The sequence below is a fragment of the Lepidochelys kempii genome, chromosome 4, assembly GCF_965140285.1.
Source record: "Lepidochelys kempii isolate rLepKem1 chromosome 4, rLepKem1.hap1, whole genome shotgun sequence".
NCBI classification, from domain to species: Eukaryota; Metazoa; Chordata; order Testudines; family Cheloniidae; genus Lepidochelys; species Lepidochelys kempii.
In genome coordinates this window covers 49,688,594-49,716,039 of record NC_136383.1, presented here as the reverse complement: position 1 = coordinate 49,716,039, position 27,446 = coordinate 49,688,594, and the positions used below count along the sequence as shown (strand labels likewise).

General features: G+C 41.2%; 1 protein-coding gene across 1 annotated transcript in view; it reads left to right on the top strand.

Annotated features, from left to right (window-relative positions):
• The first annotated feature begins 372 nt into the window (after positions 1-372).
• The window catches only part of SLC7A11 (solute carrier family 7 member 11), a 74,250-nt gene continuing 47,176 nt past the window's right edge, over positions 373-27,446 (top strand). The window contains exons 1-5 of the mRNA XM_073341133.2: positions 373-972; positions 3,963-4,089; positions 8,742-8,857; positions 17,960-18,085; positions 25,965-26,064. Coding sequence (XP_073197234.1) covers positions 696-972; positions 3,963-4,089; positions 8,742-8,857; positions 17,960-18,085; positions 25,965-26,064 — 746 coding nt within the window. The 5' untranslated portion in view covers positions 373-695. The remainder of the gene's footprint in view (positions 973-3,962; positions 4,090-8,741; positions 8,858-17,959; positions 18,086-25,964; positions 26,065-27,446) is intronic.

The window sequence follows — 27,446 nt, the reverse complement described above, 5'->3', positions numbered from 1 at the left end:
GGAGAAACCAACCAACTAAAAAAGAAATGTTTAAACCCACAAAACCTGTATTAGTTTAAAAGTCTTTTGAGGAAAAAATTGGAATAGAACCAAAGGTGACACATCCTATTTGATTTTTTTTTCTTTCTGGCTAAAGAACTTTGTGTTTTAAATCAGGCTTGTGCATCCCTCACTACGAGTTCCTTTAAATATATGGGAGTGTGTTGACAGTAATATACTACCTTCTGATTGGTTAAACTTTCTTTCAAGTGAGAGCTTTGTTCTTCCTAAGAAGCTCAAATCAGTTGTGCAACATGCTGTTACTATTTGAAAATGCTGAGTAATGCCAGAGCCTTTTCTTATGGCTGATGCAAACCTGGAGAATTTGCATCATCATTCAGCAGACTAATTTGGTATGACAGGAGCTTAAATACAAGTCCATGAGGAAGCTGAGCTGGTTTCCAATGAGAGGGCAGCACCGGCTAACAACATAAAAGGACAGGTGTTACTAAGTAGTATTTATACAGCAGTGAATATTAAAATACACTTCAGAGTGTTATACCTGTGTGCAGGAGCAGCTTGAAAGGTAACAAAAGGCAGAGAAAGAGAGTGAGAACAGTTAGAAAGAGAGCACAAAGATTGAGGGGAAGAAACTTTGAGTGCTTGCCAGAAAGTTTTTTATTTTGTTTGTCTTGAGTGTGTGGTGGCACAGTAGCATGTTTAGGAAACCTGGTCTCTCCACAATCCCTAATGGAAGTTCTTTGCAGGAGCAATCTATTGGCAGGTTGCCCTCTCTGGACAGTAAAGAGCCAGCTCAAGAAGAAAAAGTGGTGCTGAAGAAGAAAGTAACTTTTCTGAGAGGGGTATCCATTATAATTGGCACTATCATTGGAGCAGGAATCTTCATCTCTCCCAAAGGGATCCTAAAGAACACAGGCAGTGTGGGAATGTCCTTGATTCTCTGGATGGTGTGTGGTATCCTCTCACTGTTTGGTAAGTTGATGAAAGTAAGTAAGAAAGTAAGTTTATAATTGATCCTTGGGGGCAGCTGGTGGATTTTTTCCCCCCTGCTATTGGATATCAAAGACCAATCTGATATGTGAGGACCAATAAGGCTACCAATATTTTTTGTTATTTGATAATGTCTGTAAATGGTACAGTACTATGCATTTGGCATTATCTCTTTCACAAGCATTGTGACACAAAACTGTACCTTTTAAAAAATATTATAAGACCAAATAATGTTTCTTATGAGTCCCTAAAGTAATAGGAGAGGAAGTATCCTTTGTTTCATTTGTGACTTTTTGTTCTAGCTGTAATGGTTCATTTACAGCACGCTTGCAAGGTGCTGGCTCTTGGGGATATGGGCCAATCAGTCTGAACACCTGTGAAATGTACAGACAGCTTGATCCAGTTCCCCACTGACTAGATTAAGCTCTGAATTGAATAGCTTCTGCTGGACAAAATATTTATTGGCAAGAGTGAGTGAGAGAAAACTTTGTTAGTTTTTTTCACTTTATTCACCAATTCACAATATCACTATGAAAGACCATGTCGCAAAAAGTTATGAAACTTAGTAGCTAACACTTACTAAGAGTGTTAGTTTTGACTGAGAGTTTTGACTGCTGCCGTAGATTTTCTGGCAGTCTACTTGTTTTCTGGCAGGTGATCTTGAGAGCAAGCACTGAGTAACACACATCTGCTTAAGACCATGTAAATGTCACCCTGTGTAAACTGGTTGTGGACTTAAAAGAGGCATCATCTCTTAAGAAGGACCATAAGACCCTAGCTAAATGTACAGTTGAAGAAAGTTAGGATCAATTTTGATTAGAAGCTAAACTTCTTATTTTGATGCCAAAGTCCCATGCACAACAAAAATCTACTGTGGAACTTTGGAGGTTCTGCCTTGACCGAAATCCTCCTCTACAAGTGAAGTGAGAGCTGACACATATCTTGGAACCTAGTTATGGGCTTCAGATTAAACTAGAGATAGAACTTGCCTCAACAAAGCACTGTACATTTTAATTTAGGTGAGTGTTATATGAGCAAGTGATTAAAGTGTAGTAAATTATGGAGATTTCCCCTACACTACATACTGTGATAAAATCTTATACAAAGTTCACCTATTTGATCAGTGAGGGTCTCTGTGAAACATGTATTACAACATTACAGTAGTTACCTCAGACTGATTCTATATTGTATCTCTCCAGATGCACTTGGCAAGAGAAAATCTGCCAATGGGTTCATTAAATGTGACTCTAAGTAGATTATCAGGTACCCTGAATAATCTTAAATAAAATTTACCCAACTTTATTTACCAAAGAAATGAGATATGCCTGATATTCTTCATTAAAACGTATGATTTAATGGGCTGCTGTCAGAATAAGAACAGAATGGAAGCCCTTTGAATTACAAATCCATCTCTAAATGATGTATTATTTGGTGGTTTTTGTATTGCAATAGCTATAGCAGATGTATGCATGTCTCTGCATAACCCTGGACATTTAAGGTGCTGTATGTTGTAAATGTGCTTTATATCTTATAATTACAATGGCATAAATTAATTAGGGAACACATAATTGATAACTGCATATATTTTATTGATCATAACACTAGACACCATATCACTTTATCATTGATTCCCAAAGGTTGCTCAAACACTGTGCACACACTAATGAATGGGTTGACTGAATTTGTTAGTGCTGGTAAATCTCTCCTTGACTGATGCTGTCCATATATGGAGGTGAGAATCTATTGGCTTTGTAATTGTGTGATGGCCTATTAAACACCCCAGCAGACACAAAGACTGGAGGGATGGTACATGGCTAAGAATATTTAATACAGGTCCATTGTTTTTCTAGCATGCTGCTCCATAAGGCTGAGGATGCATATTGTGTATGTGGCTACCTCAGGGAGCTTTCTGAGGGTCATCATTGTGCTGTGCAGTCCCTCCACAGTGGACCAAATGACTTTTGCATGACCAGACCTCCTAAAGTAATAACACAACACTGGTTTTCTTTTTATTTGATCCAGTGTAAACATATTGAAGAATGAAAGATTCCTCTTACTAGGGAAATGTGAAGTCATCTGGCAATACAGAAACCCATGAAGCTTCCCAGAGCTAGGAACAAATGCAGTAATGTGCGAGCACTGAACAACTTAATTTGAGGAGTGGGGGTGACACTAGTATGCAACACATCAATAGTCCTGGAGAGTGAAGTCTTGAATCAACAGTGCACACTTCCTGACATTGCTCCATCAATGTGCCTCAGAACTAGCAGTGAATGTGTAGTACAGTTTCCAGGCCCTTGTAATCTCAGCAGAGACTAAACCGATGATATTTCCTAGTGACAGGGCTTTGAGTATGTCTACTTTTGAAGCTGTGGGGGGATTCCCAAGAGATGTACTAGCTAGAATGCTAACAACCAAATGTAGCCACAGCAGAATGAACGTTGGGAGGGGCTCATTGTCAAAGATCCCGTTCCCTCCCATTGCTTGTTCTGCCATGGCTATACTCTGTTTTTAGTGTGCTAGCTCGATGAGACCTAGTATGAGTATGTGTCCTTGAGCTGGGAATCACCCACCCCTCTCCAAGTGTAGACACACCTTTTGTCATTGTTTGGTGGGTAGCCGGACAAGCTAGCATGACAAAGGACTTTCATCTGTCTGTTTGCTAGAGCTGGTTGAGTAATGAGAAACTGTATTAGCAAATTACCTATTCAGTGGGTTACAGAAAAATGTAATTGAATAAATTACACACAAATATTTGGCCACTTACAGGGCTAACTGAACTAATGCAAAACGTATTTACAAATAACGTATTTGAAGAAATATGTCCAAACTTGTCAGAAATAATTACTCAGTAAATAACTTGCTCTATTGTTTAGTCTGTTCCTAATGCTCATGTATCACAAAAGTTTTGAATAAACATTATTGGTTATGTCTTATGATACAACATTTCAATTTTAAATACATTTCCATAGGTGCACTGTGCTATGCTGAATTGGGAACATGTATCAAGAAATCCGGTGGACACTACACTTATATCCTGGAGGCGTTTGGCCCGTTACCGGCTTTTGTTAGAGTCTGGGTGGAACTGCTTATAATACGGTAAGTGTGCTGAGGGTTCTATTTACCTTCTCTGTCCACTGTCAATGCAGTTTCAAATACAAAGAGAAACCTCAGATCTGAGGGGGACAGAAATGTGTGTGGTGTGGTTTTTTTGGTTATTTTTTTTAAAATATTTCTGCTGCAGGATACTTACTGGTTCTATTTTGTTTGTCAGCACTGATTATTTGGTTTCAAGATATTTTTAAGAAAAATGATTTAAAATGGACTGGTTTTCATAAAAATTCAGCAACTTGATTTCAATTCTTCTGCAAAGCCTGCCAGGCTCACTGATGTCACTAATAGTGCTGATACCCACACACCATATTTAAAAATACTCTAAAGGACCTACCTTTTGAACTTGCAGTGTGTCATGTGTTGGCTGCCTACTTAGATTTGTGGAAGTGAACTCTGTCTTGGAATAATTGAGGAGGGATGCAAAGGTAGTTCTAAACTATCTTTCTACCTCCCTGAGAAGAGACAGGAATAGTCTCCTCGGGTATGTCTACACTACAGTGTAATCCAGGGTTATTGGAATTTGAGGTAGCAGACCCTGGTTTTGATAACCTAGGGGCTGAGCATCTACACTCATTTGTAACCCCAGGTTAGGAATTATTGAACCCTGGCTCTCAAAATGAGGCTTCAGCGCCTACCCAGCATTTTGAAAACCCGAATCTAATTACCATCCCAAAATGTGTCCACTCTAGCCCTTTGTTCATGGTGCAGTTTGGGAAAACTTGACTCTTCACCAAACTTGACTGTTCAGAGGACAAAGGCAGTCAGCACGTGGAATTGTGAGATATTTTTGATGGACTCCTAGAACATGAGTCCAGTGGGGCTACATCTGCAATGCAAAGCAATAGGGCTAAATGCTGGGTCCCAGCTTGACTCAGGCTGGGATGTTCCACCCCTGTGGGATCGTGGGATCCTGAGACCCTGGGTCCAAGCCCTGGGTCAGCATGATTTGTGTGTGGAAGGAAGGGGGATTAGACTTGAGCCTGAGTTTGACCCCTGGGCTTACCCTGTGATGTAAACATATCACTAGAGTACTGTTCAGCTGGCCGTGGCTCACCAGAGAACCATGTGCTCTGCTCATGCCCCTACATTTTCCCCCCTGTGAAGGTGTGGGAAATTTAGAGCTGGCTATGGCAGCTTTATACCACTTGGATATTACTCTAAAACAGGAGATTCCCCAGCTGCCCATGTAAAGCAGCTTTAAGGCTGTAAATACTTAACTTGGGCCAAGAATCTGCCTTATTGTGTTGTTTTGTGACTTTTGCTACAGGTGTATATGCTGTTGGAGCCTTAAAGTATAATATATATATATGTGTCTTTATGTCAAACCAAACCCACAATTTTAATCAGTTAAATCAGTTATCATATTCAAATTGATTATAGAAAGTTAGTCCCTTGAAATCTATTTGAACTATTTCTGTGAGTAGCTCAATCTATCTATATAGTTATGACAATTCACCTACATAAAATAAATGTAGGTCATTTGAAATCTGCCTGGCCTTAATAAGACTCACTTCCTCTCATACAGCAAGCTAATCACAGTGCACATGCTTTATTTGATCTCACTTCCATACTTCCATAAAAATGGGCAAGGATCCAAATTCTAGTACAGACTGAGTTGGCTAAAAGCAATAATAATGCTAAGTCACTCTGAACCCAAAGTTTGTTTAAAATGTGTCAACATCCTGGTGATGTTACGAGAACTTTCATTATCGTCATAGCCTGTCCCACACCCAAATAAATATAAACTGTGCATGAGAATAAAGTCAAACCATCCTTGAATCGGGAATTCTCAGAAATAACTATGGGGGCGTACTTGTTATAACTTGTAGTTATCAGAACTACATTGCTGAAATTCTGTGTAGAGTTTTATTTCTGACTCCTATGGCTGTGAACGAATTGTTTGTTATTGTAGAAAGAACTAGTCCCCCAATATGTATTTATGTTCTAAGGAGTGACTTCTAAGGAGTCAGAAAAGTTACACACACATTCCTCAGCTGTGCCCTTTTTCCTCTGAAAGTCTGCAGGGTTGTGAAAACCACAGACTAGTGGAGCAGCCACAATAAAGAATAAACATTTCCTGCTCCCATATATCATTTCAGCCACAGTATTACAAATCCAAGCGACATTTCAATTCTGTGTGATAGGGATTAAACTGTGCTAGCAACGGTTAAGTGCATGACTTTCACATGCACTTTCTCTAACCAGTGCATTCAGGGATATTTTCCCCTCCTCCCCCCCACCCCGAGAACCATGTTAGACCTGTGTTATAAAGCCATGTCAGGAAAAAATACTACTTTCTACACAGGTCAGGGAAATCATGCTAGTAACACCCACAATGTTTAAACATGGTTGCTAACAGGGCTTAAACCATAGGTTGGACAATGGCATACTGCAACCTATTTAGAGCTACGGGATGCGCTAGTGGTAATTTTCCTACTTCTATCCGCACATAGTCAGCTACTATCCCTTGTTTGCAAGGGATACATTCTCTTTCTACCTATTACTGAAAGCAAGAGAAGTGCACAAGGTGTATGTACTTTGCCAACTTTTCTTCACATTTGCAATACAATGCAAAGTGTATTCTTACTTTGATCCTCTGCTCTCTTATTTGTGGCCTGCAGCTGTTAGCACAATCCACAGAAAAATGAGAGCATATAAATGTTCATTAAGCCACGGTATTTATTGCAGGCACAATTTAGGAAAACCAGGGATGTAAAAATTATAGTGGTGCAGCTAACATTCACTCTGTCTTTAAGAGAATTAAAAAGAGGTCTGTGTGAAAAAGATTAGGTAAGGCTCTGGAAGAGAGCACTGGAATTGAAGAAGGAAGTTGTGTGTGGATACTCAAAAGATCTGGTCTGATGGTTGATCTATAGCTGTACAAACAACCTGATGCAAACTTACTCCTGTGTAAATTAGAAGTAACTCAGTTGAAGTTAATAGAGTGACATGTAAATGAGAAGAGAATCAGGCCCTGAGTGTCTGCTAAGCCATTAAACCCACATGTATGAGGGTGGGTGCTGGAGCAGTAAATGTGTACAAGAAGCAACCCTCCCTTAACCAGCACAGAACCTTTGTTAACAAGATAGTTTTGGCATTTGCTTGCTGGCAGTTTGATCCAACACAATCTATGATATTGTGTCTGAGTCACAACACTGAGAAAATATTTTTCTTTTCAGAGATGCAGCTCCCTTGTGGAATTTAACAGACAATAATAACCTCTCAATAGAATTTTTAAATTGTCTCATAAAATTTTATGGCAGGGATAATAGCTATTACATTCTAAAGGATGGTTTAAATCCCATAGACAGACTATTATTCTCTGTTTAAATTCTAGAGATTTTTACAGCAATTTCAATACAGTCTTGTTTAATTTCTGTTGGTTTCACCATTGTTATATTCTATAAGATCTCTCTGTAAAGATACTCTGGTAAGGATTGTTGAACAAGTTTAAATACAGAATTACCTAAACTTTCATCTATCCCCTGGACTGAACCAGACATTTACTGAACTTTGAATAAAAAGTATACTTAACTTTTTGTTTTGTTTGAATTTGCAAGCACTTTTGCACTTCCTGGTTTTGACCACAAGAGGAAATAAAAATATTAATCTGTATGGGCTGGGCCTTACTCCAGGGGAATCAGATCAAAGGTATCCCTGGCCCTTAGCTCCTTATTGTTTGTAACTAGGTGATGGAAGCACAAATAGCTGTCTGAGCAGGTAGAAATGATATTTCCGGAAACAGAATTCCTGGAACTCCACTATGTAGGCAACATGACTACATCTAACCTAGAGTAACAGGGCAAACTGGTGTCAAAACCTGGGTTAATGCTAAGACCTCTGGTTAACTTTCTCCCTTGTCTTAAAAAGAAGAGGAGGCACATCCCTTATTAAGCTGGTCTTGCATATATTGATGTGAGCTATCTCCTGCTCTTGAAATCACCTCACCCATCTCTGTAATATGTACTTTCTTTCTGCACATTTCATTGTGCAATAAGTGCTCTCTCACTTTCTTTGGGGAATATTCCCCAGTGTTGAAAAGGACCTGAAGCTTTTGACCAGGACAGGAAGCAGAAATCATTTACAGAAGCCTATTTACAATTACAATTTAGCGACACAGCTTCATCCCGATTAAATACGCTAGGACTTTGATATAAGTGTTGGATATTTTTAGGATGCTTATCTGAATAAAGCAGAATCTCTGAACTTTGAAATTCTCTTGTGAAGAATGAGATGCATGCAAACGTTAAAATTCTATCCACATGAACGTCTATAAAGTTGGATTTAAATACCAGTTATCTGGTACCTGATCCAATTTGATTTAAAGAGAATGAATAAAGGACTGTGTCCATAAATCTCCAGTGCATGTCATTTCTGACTGTGCTACAACAGGTAAGTCAGCCCATGCTGATAAAAGTCATGATGATAGTTTAGTAGCACCTGAGCAAAGCATAAATGATTATATACCCCTGAGAACCTCCACTATATTCAGACACTATGATTTTACACAGCTATGAAGGACACACCACAGTTAAATTTATCTCAGTTTTGTGATAATGGAGATGATCCTGTGTGAACATTGTTTATCCACTGGTGTAGATTAACCATCATTTCTTGATTCTTTCTGTTTACCTTAGCCCTGCTGCCACAGCAGTGATATCCTTGGCATTTGGACGCTATATTTTGGAACCATTTTTTATCCAATGTGAAATTCCAGACCTAGCAATTAAGCTTATTACAGCTGTTGGCATCAGTAAGTATCAAATTTAAGTTTTGGAGAAAGGTGAAGGTGATGTTAAAGTAGAAAATAATTAAAATAAGTCAGACATTGAATAGGTAGTGCCTTGATGTGAACCATTACAGAATTACTGTGCATTCTGGGGGTGGGTCTCTCAGTCGCTCCTCTTGGAACTGTTTCATGTTGTATAAATAATTAAATATTAATTGTATGCAGTGGTGTTGTAGCCATGTTGGTCCCAGGATATTGGAGAGACAAGGTGGAAGAGGTAATATCTTTTATTGGACCAACTTCTGTTGGTGAGTGAAACAAGCTTTCGAGCTCACACAGAGCTGTACTTCAGGTCTATTTATTAGCATATGGGAGATGCAGGTTCAAGTCTTGGGTAAGTGCCCTAACCATCAGGCTATAGCAGTGGTGGGCAAACTACGGCCCACGGGCCACATCTGCCCCACCAGCCGTTTTAATCCGCCCTTCAAGCTCCTGCTGGCGAGGAAAGTCTGGGGCTTGCCCTGCTCTGGCGCTCCAGCCTGGGTGCAATGTCAGTGGCTGCGCGGCTTTTGGAGGCAGCGGCATATCCCCCTCCAGCTTCTATGCAGAGGGTAGCGTGAGGGCTCCACTCTGCATGGTGCCCCCGCCCCAAGCGCCACCCCAGCAGCTCCCATTGGCCAGGAACCATGGCCAATGGGAGCTTCAGGGACAGCAGCTGTGGATGGTGCAGTGTGTAGCAGAGCTCCCTGGCCATGTCTCTGCGTAGGAGCCAGAGCGGGGACATGCTGCTGCTGCTTCCGGGAGCTACTTGAGGTAAGCACCGCCCCGAGCCCGCAGCCCTGAGCCACACCCCTGCATGCCCCAACCCCCTGTCACAGACCTGATCCCGCTCCTGCCCTCTCTCTGTCCACTGAATATTTAATTAATTACACAAACTGGAACAGCTGCAAGAGGAGAGATTGAGAGAGACTCACCCCAGAATACCCAGTAGCCTGGCAGTCAGGACACAGCAGGGACTTGAAGCCTCATCAGAGGTGAGTGCCGTAACCAACCGGCTCTTCTGGGGAGGATCTCTCAAGCTCATTTTTCCTGGTGAAAAACTTTGGGACAAAACTGTAGCCTTTCAATATGGAACAGGACATTTTTTGAAATCTCAAAGTTTTTTGGGACAGGAAAAGCATTTCCTGCCCAGGTCTAGCCGGTATTTCAGTAAGCTATGAACCCAACCATCTCTTATCACAGTGGGTGCAGAGCAGTGTAGGTATTAATGCATAGCACTGACACAAATACAATAGGAACAGCCCCTCTTAGTCTTTTTTCCTATTATTCAGCTAGCACATAGGTAGCCCCTACATTACAGTGTTCTGTTTACTTCTGGTGGAATGAGGTTGGCAGTTCCTTAGGAACAGTGCTCTTTTTAATTTGGGCAGCACATATATTTCAAACAATATAAAAGGAATGAAAAAGGAGTTCAGACAAAACAGTGTAAAAAGTCACACAGGAAGATACTTTTGTTTTGCACAGGTAATTGAATCCGATGACTTTTTATTTATATAGGGAGATAGATTGAACTTCCAGTCTCCAGTATAAAGAAACAAGTTATTTGTAGAAGTGTTTGTCCACCAGTATTAAAAAAAATCAGTATCTGACCACATTTACTTCTATTTTAATTATGCAGAAACCATATGAGTAATTAAATTAAGGTCTTGAGGTTTTTGAGGTTAATGACTTCTTTTATAATTACATCTGCCTAAAATATTTCAGGAAAAGATAAGGGTAAGACAGATGTTCAAGAACTTCAAGGTCACTGAGACAGAAGGAACATTATGGGGTGACTCCATTAAAGTGTTTTGTTAAGTGCCTGTAATTCTAGCACCAAGAATGAACAATTTAAAATCGTATTTTTATTACTTTTAATTTAATTGAAAATCTGTCTGATAAGCCGGGATTTCACAAAATAATTAAGCAAAGAAGCAGCGTGGCAGGAGGGTGGAGTTATCCTGAAATAATGACCCCCTGAGGGGAGTTTGGAGTCAACAGCAAATTGTTGCTATGGTGACCAAAAGAGAGTTTGTGCAGAGCAGGTAGGATGAGTTACTGCCTCATTGAAACTAGAGATTCCTGGAGAAAGTCTTGTAAATATGACCAACAAAGATGTCAAGGGAAACACTGATGGATGGCGTTTAGTGTTTACTTTTCTGTAATGATGTAGCATTTTGTGTATTGTATCAGATAGTGCACATATATCCAGGGATCTGAAAGTCTGACTGTGACTCTTATATGAGCAGAATTATCTAGTGTATTTATTATTAGTAGTCGTAGTAGTATGGTTGTATACAAAGTTCCCTATCCAGACTGGAGTCTTTGTTTCCTTTCGAGGGTTTGATATAGCCAAAGTCAAACTGCAAGTCAGCTACCTTATCTCTTGCCTTCTCACCCACTTCTGTGTCTCTTCTTTCTGTCTGCCGCCATGGCTGATTATGCAGAATGATAAGACTGCTCTTTGCAGCTCTCTGGCTCACCCAAGTTATCTTTATTATCTCAGATGGGAATAAAATAATTGGAAGCATCATGGAACTATGTGTTAGTAATACGAGAGATTTTGTTCTGTAGTTTTACCATCTTGCTCTATGATCTTCTCAGCAAGCAAGATTTACAAGATGATAAGGGTTGGGCTGGATTAGTATTTGGATGGGAACATTCCCCGAAAAGTCCACAATTATGTTAATGGTTCAGAAAGTGAGGTAGTTCCCTTTAGAGCAGTACTAAAACTGTGTTCCTATATTGTGTTGGGGGCACCGTGCTGCTGCAGTTCTCATATTTCAGATGAGAGCTAAAGCTGAGCTCCTGGACAACGTATCAATTTTAAAATTCCATTATTTATTTATGTATTTATTTATTTTATAGCTCCAAAGAGCATGCTAGACACAAAATACCCCCTGTAGTCATACCAAACCTTAGCAATTTTGGGCATATTTTGGAAGCAAATTACTTGTATCTACCAACATAATCAATTACTGCCCACCATTATCAGGCCTCTATGTGCAGGGCCAGCCTAAGGATTTTAGTGATGTTAGTGAAACAATTCTTTGGGAGAACACCGCAAATGTAACCAATTCATTATACATAAAAAGTGAACGTATGGGGGATAATCTTTAGATTCTTCTCTGGCTCTACCCCAGTCGTCTGCTACAGAAATGGAATCCAGCTGTCTCTTCCTTTCAAACTTAGCAATAATTTTATGTCAATTTGTGTTTTTCATGTTGACCTTTGCAAGGAGGAGGGCTAGAAACACACTTTTTCTTGTTAAATGAAAGCTGAGAGTCTCCTTCATGTTTGTATTTCCCCCAAATCACAGGTCCCTTGACTGCAGACTTTGCAGGGCCAAAAGGCCTACATTACATGCAGTTTCAATTCTAGCACAATCAGAGAGCGAAAAAATGCTATATACACACAGTGTGTAGTGGTCTGTGTGTGTGTGTGTGTATGTATATATATAATGCATTCTTTGGGATAAATTACACTACATAAGTGTATTGAACTGTATTATTACTATGTAACCTGAGTAGAAATGGCACAGTTTACACTGTATATGCAATCACTTCACTTCGTCTCCATATCAGATGAGCAGTTAAAGAGGCTTCAGATATATAAAGCTATGAGTCTGAGAACAGATCAATTGCTCATGTATGATTTAAGTGTTTTTAATTTGCTTATGTGTATTTTGGGGCTACTCCCAGTATTTGACACCCTAGAGAGGACTCAAATTTCCCTTGTCTTTGAGTTCTGCCCCATCATCAAATACCCCAGATATAGACCCCTTCCTAAACACTAGTAATATTGTTCTGGGAATGGCAGCCAATGGGAGCTGGGAGCTGCAGGGCTGGTGCCTCAAGGCAGGGACAGCACGCAGAGCCCCTGGCACCTCCGCCTAGGAGTTAGAGGGACATGCCAGCTGCTTTTGGGGAGCTCCCCCCACCTCAGGTAAGCACTGCTCTGCACCCCAACCCCCAGCCCTGAGCCCCCATCCACATCCAAACTGCCCCATCAGTGGCCGGTGTGACTGGCCCAGGGGTTGCCTGATCTACTTGGGCAGCCCTGGAGCCAGCTGGACTGGCCACTGCAGAGGTCACGGAAAGACATAGAATCTGTGACTTCCGAGATCTCTGTGACAGACACGCAGCCTTGGTTATGACTAAATCAGTTCCTTTGGCAGATAAGCAGCTTAAATAAAGACTTTTCTTGGCTGGGCTGCTTTTGTATTCCAGATCAAGATTTAGGCCTTCTGTGCCTCCTTTTCAATTGGTGCACACAGATGTGCAAATAGCAACGTATTTAGGCTAATGTGGGCTGTTTCCTCTCACAAGCACTTAGGCCATAAAAGCCTGACAAGCTGGTGTAGCTGGCTCCCTTTTGTTCCCTACTCTCTGTGGAAAATAGACCAGGATCTAACTCTACTGCTGCTCTCCTGTTGGCTTTTATTATTTTATTGTACTTTTTATAGCGATGACAGTGTGAAGGATCAGATTGAGGCAAGCGATAGCTGACAAATGTCACCATCACATTTGATTGTATATTCATGCCATTTTTTTTCACCCTCCATGGTCACCTACTGTGCCACAGGTGCCTGCTATACCCGGGCTGGCACTGCCTGCTTCTGCCATTCACTAGCATTACCTCGGTCCCGTAGCATAGCCTCTGCAAACAGTTTATGGTGGTGTTTCTCAAGGTGTCTATGCCCTATGAACCCCCAGGCCGCAATTCATTGTCATGGTGGCAAAGGACAGCAGGCTCAATGCATGGAAGCAAACCACTCTGATGCTGCATAATCACCCTTGTTACAGCTTCTATCTTGATAATTGGCACAGTTGTTATATCCTCTTCCACATCCTGCTCAGGTATTCCTTCATGGCTTCTATTCTCCACTATCTTCTCCCTTCTCTCCTCTAAAATAACACTGCTGTTATAAAACAAGGTACAAAAACCACAGGTAGACAGACTTGTGCTAGCTTTGCTAAACCTAGTATGCTAAAAATAGCAGTGTGGACATTGTGCCATGGGCAGCGGCTTGGACTGGTCACCTGAGCTCAGACCCAGGGGTCAGGTGGACTTGGGTGGCTAGCGCGAGCCAGTGCCTCAATGTCCGCACTGCTACTTTTAGTGTACTAGCTCAAGCAACGCTAGTGTGAGTCTGTCTGTCCATGCTGAGAATCGCACCTCCTCACCGCAGTATAGATGTACTGTTAGGCTCGTGCAGATTGCCACTGACTTCACTCAGGCTCTGCAGTAGCATAAGTATCTTCTGTGCCTGAACAGATCTGCTTGCAACACTGGAATCATGCATGTTCAGTCTTTAATTGCATTTTTCTCTCTCTCTCTTCCTGTTCAACTGCAAACCCACAACTAAGCAGCCACAAAGTAGCTAACTACCCCATTTCTGGTTTTGCCTTGGCTGAGATCACAAGAAAGATCTGTGAGTTTCAAATGTGGCCACAAACAGAGGAGATTGTGTTCAAGAAAACACGACCCACCTACGAATTTATGGCTTGTGCATGAGCTAAACCAGGAGGTACATCTACACTGCAATAAAAAATCTGCAGTATTGAGCCTCAGACCCTGTGTCAGCTGACTTGAGCTCATGGGGCTGGTGTCACAGGGCTATAACGTTGCAATGTAGATTTTCAGCCTTTAGCTGGAACCCAGGCTTGGAACCCCTCCTTGCTTGAGACCCCCGCCAGTGAATGTCTGCACTGCAACTTTGTATCCCTGTGGCCCGAGCCCTGCAAGCCCAAGTCAGCTGACCTGGGCCAGCCACAGCCATACCACGGGTCTTTTATTGCAGTGTAGACATAACATGTGTGAATTGAAATTATCATTCTCTCAGCTCTAGTACTTACTAGCTGTTTGCTATCTGATAAAAATGTTACTTACTCTGTGCTGAGTTGTGTAACTGAATGTTCCTGGCATGGAACTTGAACTCTACATGAGCTGAATGTAAGGTTTACAATACTGAGCTGAACATTTCATCTTATATTTGTATTGTGCCCCCTGCCTGTGCTTTGTCTTGTGCAAGAGCCACAATACAAATATAAGCTGAAATTTCTAGAAAATATGAAATAAACCACTGAATAGCTCCTGGCATTGGATTTCTTAGTGACTTACACAGTGCAGGTATATTAGCTGTTTAAAATGTATTTTGGTGAATTTTCAATTAAATGCTTAAGGGTAGCTGCGAAAATTTACAATATAAAAGAGTATTTGATCAACAAACAAGTCAATCCAACATATGTAAGGATTTACGGCCTGATTCAGAACTCTGTTACTCCACTTTAGAACTGGAAGAACTTTTAACACTTAAATCAACTGAGTTATATCAGGTTTCAGAGTAGCAGCCGTGTTAGTCTGTATCCGCAAAAAAGAAAAGGAGTACTTGCGGATTTGTTAGTCTCTAAGGTGCCACAAGTACTCCTTTTCTTTTTGAGTTATATCAGTGACAAGTGTCACCGAGGTGAATCAGTCTCCCAGCACGTTATATGTGTTGCCAGGTCAATGTATGCACACAAGAATTATAAAGCAAAACACAAAATATTCTGACTACAAGGAGATTTTGCAGAAGTCAGACACTTTTGTTTTTGTGGTAACCCAGAAGAGACTATCTCAGTTCTGAAGTACAGTAAAACCCTGCTCCGTTTTGCTGGTTAAGCATCACCTGAAGCCCTAGAGCTGACTTGTAAAGACACATGATGAAACAGCAGTTCTAGCATCTGGAGAGTCTGTACAGGGCCAGACCTGCAGCACCTGCATTCATATTTGCTAAGCTCCAAGTTTCAGGCTCTGGATGGCCACTCCTGAGTTGTGATTTTATAAATCTAGCGGTGTGTGAGATATTTGGTAATCCAGATAAACCAGGGCTCCTAAGAAGGCTTTGAAGTAAGGAAGCATTCTGATGTAAAGCTGATTCATTAGGCCCTCTAAATGGAAACAGAGAGAGGATCAATTGATAGGCTTGCACTGTCTCATTAACCCCTTTCTCCAGCAAGGGATTAAAAACTGAATTCTTCTTTTGGCTAGCAATAGGTATTTGTGCTCTATAATTATTCATTTACTAATAGTGCTTTATCTCCTCTCTTCCTACCGGCATATCATTACATAAGCTAGAATAACTGGGATAGAATTAGATGCTTCATTGTTCATCTTCTGCGTCAGTCATTAAGAACCAGAATGTACTTGCCATGACGTGTTGTTCCTTGATTTTAGCAAAGCTTTTGACACGGTCTCCCACAGTATTCTTGACAGAAAGTTAAAGTATGGGCTGGATGAATGGACTATAAGGTGGATAGAAAGTTGGCTAGATTGTCGGGCTCAACGGGTAGTGATCGATGGCTCCATGTTTATTTGGCAGCCAATATCAAGTGGAGTGCCCCAAGGGTCAGTCCTTGGGCCGGTTTTGTTCAATATCTTCATAAATGATCTGGAGGATGGTGTGGATATCACCCTCAGCAAGTCTGCAGATGACACTAAACTGGGAGGAGAGGTAGATACACTGGAGGGTAGGGATAGGATACAGAGGGCCCTAGACAAATTAGAGGATTGGGCCAAAAGAAATCTGATGAGGTTCAACAAGGACAAGTGCAGAGTCCTGCACTTAGGACGGAAGAATCCCATGCACTGCTACAGACTAGGGACCGAATGGCTTGGCAGCAGTTCTGCAGAAAAGGACCTAGGGGTTACAGTGGACGAGAAGCTGGATATGAGTCAACAGTGTGCCCTTGTTGCCAAGAAGGCCAATGGCATTTTGGGATGTATATGTAGGGGCATTGCCAGCAGATTGAGGGACGTGATCGTTCCCATCTATTCGACATTGGTGAAGCCTCATCTGGAGTACTGTGTCCAGTTTTGGGCCCCACACCACAAGAAGGATGTGGAATAATTGGAAAGAGTCCAGCGAAGGGCAACAAAAATGATTAGGGGACTGGAACACATGACTTATGAGGAGAGGCTGAGGGAACTGGGATTGTTTAGTCTGCGGAAGAGAAGATTGAGGGGGGATTTGATACTGCTTTCAACTACCTGAAAGGGGGTTCCAAAGAGGATGGATCTAGACTGTTCTCAGTGGTAGCTGATGACAGAACAAGGGATAATGGTCTCAAGTTGCAGTGGGGGAGGTTTAGATTGGATATTAGGAAAAACTTTTTCACTAGGAGGGTGGTGAAACACTGGAATGCATTACCTAGGGAGGTGGTGGAATCTCCTTCCTTAGAAGTTTTTAAGGTCAGGCTTGACAAAGCCCTGGCTGGGATGATTTAGTTGGGGATTGGTCCTGCTTTGAGCAGGGGGTTGGACTAGATGACCTCCTGAGGTCCCTTCCAACCCTGATATTCTATGGTGGGTAGGGCACACAATTGGGGGTGAGGATGAAAGGATCCTTCCTTCCCCTTCTTCTGTCTTTGCATATGAGCTGGACACAGGCCCAAACTTGGCACTGCAAGGCCTCTGTGCGCCTAGCACCACCAACAGTGCTAGAATTCCCAAAGATGGCTGGGAAGTTCTTTGCATCCTAATCCCCTTGTGTCTGTTGTAATATGGTCCTAAAAGAGGATAAATAGTGAGAAGAAGAGTAAGTGGAAATAAAGGCAGAGATGAAGCAAGGGGCAAATTTATGCAGGGCCTAAGTGAGAGTGAGAAGCCTTCATTTTATTATTAATTAATGTTTTAAAAATGCAAATCTACAATCAAGCCAACATTAACACTGAGGCCCAGAGCGATGGGATGTGCAATTAATTTTTTAATAAAAAGCAGTGTTATATCAGCCCATCCATTACCAACAGTTAACAATTCTGACACTGAGTAAGTGATGAGCTATAATTTGAGGTGGAAAGAGCTAGGCAGATAGTGAAGAGATTGATGGTTGGAGCAGTGGGACAGAAAGATGGGTTCAGCAGAGGCATTTAGCGTAGGATGGGGAGGGGAAAGGTGAGGCGGTAACAGAGGGAAAAAGTTATTAGGATGTTTGTGTTTTCTTTCATGTGTAAGAACCCATTGTTCAGCGTTGTTCAGTTTCTTGTTTACGATGCCTTCAGTGAGATAAGCACTTCTGTTTAACTCTCCCCTCTTCTTCTCTTGCAGCAGTGATAATGGTCCTGAATAGCATGAGTGTCAGTTGGAGTGCTCGCATCCAGATTTTCCTTACCTTTTGCAAGCTCATAGCAATTTTGATAATTATAGTCCCTGGAGTTATGCAGCTAATTAAAGGTATGAACTGAAAAGTAAATGCTTTTTAAATTATTTTTCTCTTCCTTCCCCCACCCTCACTGCCACCAAATAGTGCCTATACCAGCAAAATCTCTTAATTAGTCTCTGCTTGTTTAACTTGAGCTCTGTACTGTCATGCAATTGATTGGAAGTGGAACTACACTGGGATGAACTGGTATTTACAGCAGCATGCCAATGAGAGTATTGAGTCGAGATCCAGCATGTTAAATTAAGAAGCACAGAATTGCTCCTTTCAGTATCCAAACTTCTATTTGAAATGAAAACTCTCTGTAGAAAGGACAGAATCAGTTTTAATGGCAGATGGGCATGTCTTGTTCCTCTAAATGTTTTAATAAATTGGACATTAAGAATCGTCTGGCCTAGATAATTTGTTTTTAACTGCATTAACGCTTAGCCCTGTTCACTACTATATTATGAATTAGCAACAGGAATGTTCAGGGTTCATAATTTTCACAACGTTATGAGCATATCAAAATGTGCACTGTAGCTCCCAAATGTTAAAATACTTGTTTAAAATATTGTGGTGATTATTCATTGAATCTGCATGGGAGAAAGATGTTGTTCCTGATGTTGGCCTTTGCAGATATTTAAACTAGCAGACTTGCCCATATGTGATTGTATTTGATGCTCATCTACATGCACGTTACTGATACCAAGTGAAAGAATAAATATAAAACCAAGACAGCAGGGCTAATACAAACCCAGTGAAGGAAATCTGAAGAGTTCACAAGCCTCTCCATATTGTCATTGTTTACATGTTACAGTAACAAAGCTCATAAAAGTCATTCAGAGTAGGGGAGACAGAAGAGCTGTTGATTTTAATAAGCTCATTGGTAGATCCTATCTGGCAAGAATTTCATATGCTATCAGTTCAGGAGGATACTTTTACAATATTCTGCATAGCCTCAAACCTGAGTCAAAACCACAGTATGTCTGTCCATCATATCTGTCATGGCATCTCATGTATTCTCTTGTGGCTGTATAGTCTAATTTGTGAGGAGCAAGGTATTGAGCAGATCTAGGAATACTGCTGAAAAACTTGGCATGATGCTTGGCCCTTTTTTCAATCTGCTTTTCACATCTGTCTTTCTCAGAATGTTTACAATATTTTTTGATAGTTACTCTCCATTCAGGTGTGTCGTTGGCTGTGTCTTCGAAGTCATCCATATTTACCTACCTATGAGTTCATATTCTGCTTAAGGTCATCTTTGAAGCATTTATGTTGACTGCCTTTCCTATACTTTCCTAGTTCCAGCTCACCATAAAGAACTCTTTTGGGGGAATCTGTTACCACCCATTCTGATAATGTGACCCGCCCATCCTAGCTGAGCTTTCATAATCATTACTTTGATGCTATTTGTTTCGTCTCTCTCAAGGATGTTGATATTTGACACTTTGTCTTGCCAGCAGAACTACAGAATAGAACAAAGACAATGCATGTAAAAGCTTCCAAGTTGCTTGATGTGTCTGTAGTAAACTGTCCATGTTTCACATCCATATAAAAGGGTGCTATCACTGCAGAATTGTATATCAGTTCTGGCAACAGTTTGAAGGTAGGCTGGTTGAGTACACTATGGGAAAGTCTTCCAAAAGACTGGCTTGCCTTTGTATTCTGTTTGATATTTCTTGACCCAGGGAATGATCGTCTGAGATACTACTGCCAAGATATGTAAAGTTACTGCCATTCTTTAGTTTTGTACCAGTGATGCTGATGTTTGGCTTAGTGGTTGATGGGGCTGTTTGGAAGAGGACTTCATTTTTTTCCAGGCTGATGATGTGTCCAAACTGTTTAGTTGCTTCTGAGAACCTCTCAAGGATGAGCTGGAGGTCACTTTCACTGTGACTAAGTAGAGCACAAACATCTGCAAAAGAGAGCTTCACAAATGAGTTCCTCAAGGGCTTTTGTCTTTGCAGCAAGTTTTCAGAGATTGAAGAGTTCTCCATCAGTTATGTACCTTATGTATATGCCTTTTTGACAGCTATCATTTGCATAATTCAGAATGGCTACAAAGAAGAGACCACAGAGTACTGGTGCCAGTATGCAGCTGTGTTTCACCCTGTTAGATATGGGGAATGATTTAGAGAGGTCACCATCTGAGAGTTCTTGATCAGACATGTCTTCATGGAATTGACATATGGTGTTAATGAATTGGGCAGCCAAACTTTTCTAGAACTTTCCAGAGGCCATTTCTGTTCACACTGTCAAGCACTATTTTTAGATCTATGAAGACAACATACAGTTCCATGTTTTGTTGAATGCATTTTTCCTGAATCTATCTCACAACAAAAATCATGTCTATGGTGCACTGACCCAACCTAAATCCTCATTTGGTCTCTGATGGAAGCTTCTCTGACACTATTTCGACAAGCTGATGGAGCAAAATGAGAGCTGATGATATAATGCTATCAATTTTTTCCTTTGAGTTTTCCCTTAGTTTTTCTTGATGAAATGGATGTCTCAACTTTGCTATATTCAGTTGTGGTTTGATCTATTCCGTATTGTTTCAATGAGGGGCAATAATGTGTAAATTGAAAATGGTTCTGATCATACTGTGGTCAGTCCAACAGTTTGCTCCTCACATTGCTGTGGTGATCTTGATATCCCTGATGACTCTGCCATGTAATGACATAGTCAGTCAGGTGCTTGGATCTTGGATGCATCAACAAAGTTTCATATTTGTCAGCTTGCCTGAAGATTGTGTCCATAATAACAAACTCATGTTCAGTACACTTGCTGAGGAGACCACACTTGTTAATTTTTCTCTTTTCCAACTCTGGCATTAAGGTCTACCAGATGTATGAGTTTGTCTTCACTGGATATAAATTTGGTTATGTCATCCAAATCAGAATAGAACTGTTCTTTTAATTATTCATGGCTGGAGCACAAGCACTGATAAGAGTCACAATATCATGAATTTCCAACAGAAAATTGTAGAGTAATTAGGTGGGTTTTTTTGCCCACAGGTAAGTATCTCAGTGATTTCAGGAGGCTATATTTAATGGCAAAACCAGCACCATCAATTGTCATCTTCTGCTGGTTTCCCTTTTCAAAAAAAGCTGTAGCCACCTTCTAGTTCATTATGGAGCCTTCATCTTCAGGTTTGGTTTTGCTGAGGGCAGCTATGTTGTTGCTATTTCTAGCAGGTTTTCTTGCAAGTAATGCTGTACGTCTTTCAAATCTTGATGGGCTATCTTTGTCCATTAGGGTCTGTATGTTCCATGTGACCACAGAGAGAGCTCTTGTTTTGTAGGAAAAACAAGAGAGATGTTACTGAACATCCTTGCTCCCCAGGATTCAAGGCTGAGCAACCAAAGTCCCAGGTCACCTGTGTAAAAGTTTGTGATTGTGACTCCAAGTGTTCAGCTACACCTGACACTTCACCACTCACCCATCGTTGGAGACTTTTTTTCTTAATGATTTGTGAGGTTTTTTAGGTGAGAAGTCTGTTGCATATGGGCAATCACACTCTTTGGGCTGCTGAAGTTGGAGAACAGTGACACAAAAGGTCACGATGACTGGGAACTACATAAGATGCAGGGGATAGTCATTGACCTCTTTTGTGCTTTATCAGGACTTATGTATTTCACAATACAATGATGCAGTGCCTTTTTAGAGGTTGGACCTAGAGGTTTCCTCCACTTGGTGCACCAAAGCAGATTTAACATGTTGAGGGTCATCAACACAGTAGTCATTCTATAAAGAACTTGATCCTGAATCCTGGGCAGCAAAAATGTTCAGCAATGCCCCAGGTCAATGAGAAGCTCTTTTACAGGACAGCAGTGCTCACCCGAGCAAGTGAAAGGGCTAGGAAAGGTGCTCTAATCATTGCCTGCCCAAATGTAATCTGAACAATTCATCACAACTGGTGGATCATTCGTAAAACAGTCATTCTATAAGAGCTCAACAACACTGTTCCCCCCCACCACAAACACACACGCTCACAGAGCAGTGGATTCAGATTTTCTCAGGGCCATAGATGGCTCACTTTTTTAAAATTCTCTTTAGCCAGTGACTGTCTCTTAAACAAAAGTTTCCCACTCTAGGTCTCTGTCTAATCACTAGACAGATTCCTGATCTCATGTGTTTTGTTTTCTCCTTCACAGCTGCTCCTCCTCCTTCCTCTCACTTTCACATTAAAAAATACTCATCTCTTAATATCCTTGTAGCGGACCAAATCCTGAGCTCCTCGCTCAGGGCTAGATCCAATTACCCTTACTTATGTTGAGTAGAACCATTGATTTCCCCATGTGACCCACCCCCATCATTGGCTTCCCATGGTGCTTTTGTCTTGTGTATCAAACCAGCTATGCTAAACTGTGTCCCCCTGAATCACTCCTGTCCACGCTATCCTCTCACAGCCCCACGACCTTCTCCCTCCCTATGCTGTTAGTTAGGCTATCCACAGAATAAGGTACTTCTCATTGTGAGTGAGGCTGGCAGAATCTTGCTGTCAATTTTTTTCAGTCATTACTCAGGCAAAACTCACATCAGCTTCAGTGATGTAATGGAATGCTAATTATTAAATTATTATACCATGTACTGTATTATACCATTCAGCCACTAGGTGGCGCTGTGTGAGAAAATACGTTATTTAAAGCTATCCTCAGCCATACCTGACAGAGTATTAAAGTATAAACACATCTAGTGTGTATAAGCAAGTGCTGTAGCCAGTCCATATCTGCGACAGGAACATGACAAGTGAGGAGTTTGAAATGAATAAAGACAGAGTGAAAACTGAGTAAGGAGTTCAGGATTTGTCCCTTTGATAATTAGGAAACTGAACAGAATACTGCGTAGGCTTACAACTTCCTAGAAAATGTAGCACATAACAATGGGCTAGAGCTACACTGAACCTGGTAACATTATAGCAGAGAATGAGAGTGAATGAAGAAGAATGAATTCTCCTTGAGGGGAATTGCACAGATACACACATAAAGCTTGCTATTAGTTACAGCACACATTTGCAGTGCCAGTCTCCCCCAGCAGATTCGGTTACAATATTCCTGTCCCGATAGAATCGATTGATCTATAAGCAAACCTTTCTTTCTGTGTGCAAACTCTTCACCGCATCTACCAAATGTGAATGTTTGTGAAGTGGGGAGTAGCAAAACCCTGCATTCCTGAGATATGAATGTACATGTGCCTACAGGGAAGAACTTGTTTTGTCAATTTCTCCCCTTCCCTATTATCTTTTTAAAATGAGCAGAAGTACATTCAAAACAATCTGTACAGGAAATTGAGTAGGGAAAATCTTTAGAACAATCTGTGGAAAAATATGAGCACACAGCCTATTACGATATGTCTGTAGTCACCTCCTGGGTACTATTTTCAATATGTTTACCCGCAAGTGTTTGGATAGATAGCTGTATAATTCTTGCTTAGTATAATGTGACTCATGGTTATGAATATTATGTGGTAGAAATCTACTGGATGCTAATAGCTTAAATGCTGGACAGATTTTAGCTATCAATTCAGTTTTCCAAAAAATGCTGTTTATAAGTGAAATGCTGGCAGTGTTCTTTGTGATTTAAATTTTAACATATAATTACAGAGAATAATTAGGAAAAATTAAGAGCCTAATTCTGTTCTCATTTGTGTTAGTGTAAATCAGGAATAGCTCCACTGAAGTGAGTGCAGTTAAGGCACTGTGAGTGCACTCAGAATCAAGCCCAAGAAAGAAAATAGAATAAACACAGAAGATCAAATTCTGATGTTACATGACTGTGTGGACCTCCCATTGAAGCCTCTGAAAGCCTCCTGCAGCCAGTGGCAGAATTTGGCCTGAGCCAGACATTTCAAATCCAGAATTTGAACCTTCTCTTTCCCGCAAGTGTCAGCTCGGGGGAGGAGGGAGGGGGGGAACTGCAACCAGATAGCAATTTATGCTGACTCCTGTGTACTTATCAACCCCAAATTACCCACATTCAAAATCTAATTGGCTACAGAAAATAAATAGGCCTAAATTATACAAATAACTAACAATTGGACATAAAAATTAATTACACATCAACTATACAACTAGGGCAACCACATAAACAATGTGGCCCACCCTAATTGGTTGGTCTGTTCTAAAACACGGCCGTTAGACCAGATAAAAAGGATGAAGGCACGGGACTGTGTGTGTATGTGTATTTTCGGTCATAAGGAAAACCTGACCCACACCCCCTGAACCGAAGGGACGTGCACTTCTCAACTGTCTGTACCCGGCCAGTGCAGAAAACGGCCGACTGAAGGGTAACATATTTTTGGACGAATGCAGGGTAAGTCTACGGAGTAATAGAAGTCTGGTCTCTCAAGCCAAATTGATCACAGTCGTATCAATACTGTAGTATAAAATCAATAGTAGGTGGCTAATGCATAATAGCTTTGGATGCATTTGTGCTTGTCTTTTAAGTAACCCAAGCAGATGCTGTAGTGCTGTCGTTCATTAGCTCCTTATACGTATAGTTCTGTTGCCTTTAAAATATTTTGTCACCAGGAATATAAAACTGGTGTGTCATAAATATAAAGGGAAGGGTAAACACCTTTAAAATCCCTCCTGGCCAGAGGAAAAACCCTTTCACCTGTAAAGGGTTAAGAAGCTAGGACAACCTCACTGGCACCTGACCAAAATGACCAATGAGGAGACAAGATGCTTTCAAAAGCTGGGGGGAGGGAAAAACAAAGCCTCTCTCTCTGTCTGTGTGATGCTTTTGCCGGGGACAGAACAGGAATGGAGTCTTAGATTAGTAAGTAATCTAGCTAGATATGCGTTAGATTCTGATTACTTTAAATGGCTGAGAAAAGAAGCTGTGCTGAATGGAATGTAGATTCCTGTTTTTGTGTCTTTTTGTAACTTAAGGTTTTGCCTAGAGGGATTCTCTGTTTTGAATCTGATTACCCTGTAAGGTATTTACCATCCTGATTTTACAGAGGTGATTCTTTTTACTTTTTCTTCTATTAAAATTCTTCTTTTAAGAATCTGAATGCTTTTTCATAGTTCTTAAGATCCAAGGGTTTGGGTCTGTGTTCACCTATGCAAATTGGTGAGGATTTTTATCAAACCTTCCCCAGGAAGGGGGGTATAAGATTTGGGAGGATTTTGGGGGGAAAGACATTTCCAAACAGGCTCTTTCCCAATTATATCCCTTAGATGCTGGGTGGTGGCAGCAATAAGTCCAAGGGCAAAAGGTAAAATAGTTTGTACCTTAGGGAAGTTTTAACCTAAGCTGGTAAAAGTAAGCTTAGGAGGTTTTCATGCAGGTCCCCATATCTGTACCCCAGCGTTCAGAGTGGGGAAGGAACCCTGACATGGTGAATAAGAGCTTTACTTATGCTTCTCTTCAGGGCTTTTATTATAACCTGCCAGGACCAGCATATGGAAAGTTACTGTTCAGGAACTCGCAAATTGTCCACAATATTACATGTACTTGCGCTTGTCTTCAATATAATCTGCCTTTTGTATTAATCCTTATTCAGTGCTGGTCTTTGGTTTTCCTTTTCTTGTTTTGCTTATGCTGTTGTTATAGTCAAAAATCATTCAAAGCCTTTCTTAAAGAATAATTAGTAGTTCTTACTTATTTTATACGGACACCACTTAACCTCATTACATCTGTGTTGGGTGGTGGGAAGTAGCAGACACCCCGGGGTAAAATAGGGCCCCAAGGCGTGCCTCCTTCCAGATAGTCCCATTGATGTCAACAGCAGAATCTGAAGTCAGTTGAACTATCTGGGTGAGTAACTTCTCCATGATGTGATTTTTTTTTTTTGAAGAGGGAAAGGGAGAGTAGATGGTCACAATGCAGTAGTCATGGGTAATTTTTTTTATTGTCTAGTGAATATTTCAGAGGTTATATTTAAGTATCATTTCTATTGCAGGAGAAACACAGCACTTTAAAGATGCATTTGCAGGGAATGATGCCAGTGTTATGGGATTACCTCTTGCTTTTTATTCAGGAATGTATGCCTATTCAGGCTGGTAAGTAGTCCAAAGATGTCCACTTGTATTCTAGATTGTATGCTGTAACAAAGCCATGTATCTAAGTGTAAAAAATGACTGACATGTCCTGTATCATGGAATCATAGAAGATTAGGGTTGGAAGAGACCTCAGGAGGTCATCTAGTCCAACCCCCTGCTCAAAGCAAGACCAACCCCAATTAAAACATCTCAGCCAGGGCTTTGTCAAGCAAGGCCTTAAAAATCTCTAAATATGGAGATACCACCACCTCCCTAGGTAACCCATTCCAGTGCTTCACCACCCTTCTGGTGAAATAGTTTTCCCTAATATCCAACCTAGACCTCCCCCATGGCAACTTGAAACCTTTGCTTCTTGTTCTGTCATCAGCCAACACTGAGAACAGCCTAGCTCCATCCTCTTTGGAACCCCCCTTCAGGTAGTTGAAGGCTGCTATCAAATCCCCATCGCTCTTCTCTTCTGCAGACTAAATTAGCCCAGTTCCCTCAGCCATTCTTCATAAGTAACGTGCCCCTGCCCCTAATAATTTTCATAGTCCTCTGCTGGACTCTCTCCAATTTGTTCACAACCTTTCTGAAATGGGGGGCCCAATACTGGACGCGATACTCTAGATGTGGCCTCACCAGTGCCGAATAGAGGGGAATAATCACTTCCCTTGGTCTGCTGGCAATACTCCTACGAATGCAGCCCAATATGCCATTAGCCTTCTTGGCAACAAGGGCACACTGTCCACTCATCCAACTTCTCATCCACTGTAATCCCCAGGCCCTTTTCTGCAGAACTGCCGCTTACCCAGTCAGTCCCCAGCTTGTAGCAGTGCATGGGATTCTTCCATGCTAAGTGCAGGACTCTGCACTTGTCCTTGTTGAACCTCATCAGATTATTTTTGGCCCAATCCTTCAATTTGTCTAGGTCACTCTGGACCCTATTCCTACCCTCCAGTGTATCTACCTCTTCCCTCCAGCTTAGTGTCATCCGCAAACTTGCTGAGCGTGCAATCCATCCCAACATCCAGATCATTAATGAAGATGTTGAACAAAACCGGTCCCAGGACCGACTCCTGGGGCACTCCACTGGATACTGGCTGCGAACTAGACCTGGAGCCATTGATCACTACCTGTTGACCCCGACAATCTAGCCAGCTTTCTATCCACCTTATAATCCATTCATCCAATCCATACATCTTTATCTTGCTGGCAAGAATACTGTGGGAGACCGTATCAAAAGCTTTACTAAAGTCACATCCACCACTTTCCCCATCCCACAGAGCTAGTTAACTCATCATAGAAGGCAGTCAGGTTGGTCAGGCATGACTTGTCCTTGGTGAATCCATGTTGACTGTTCCTGATCACCTTCCTCTCCTCCAAGTGCTTCAAAATGGATT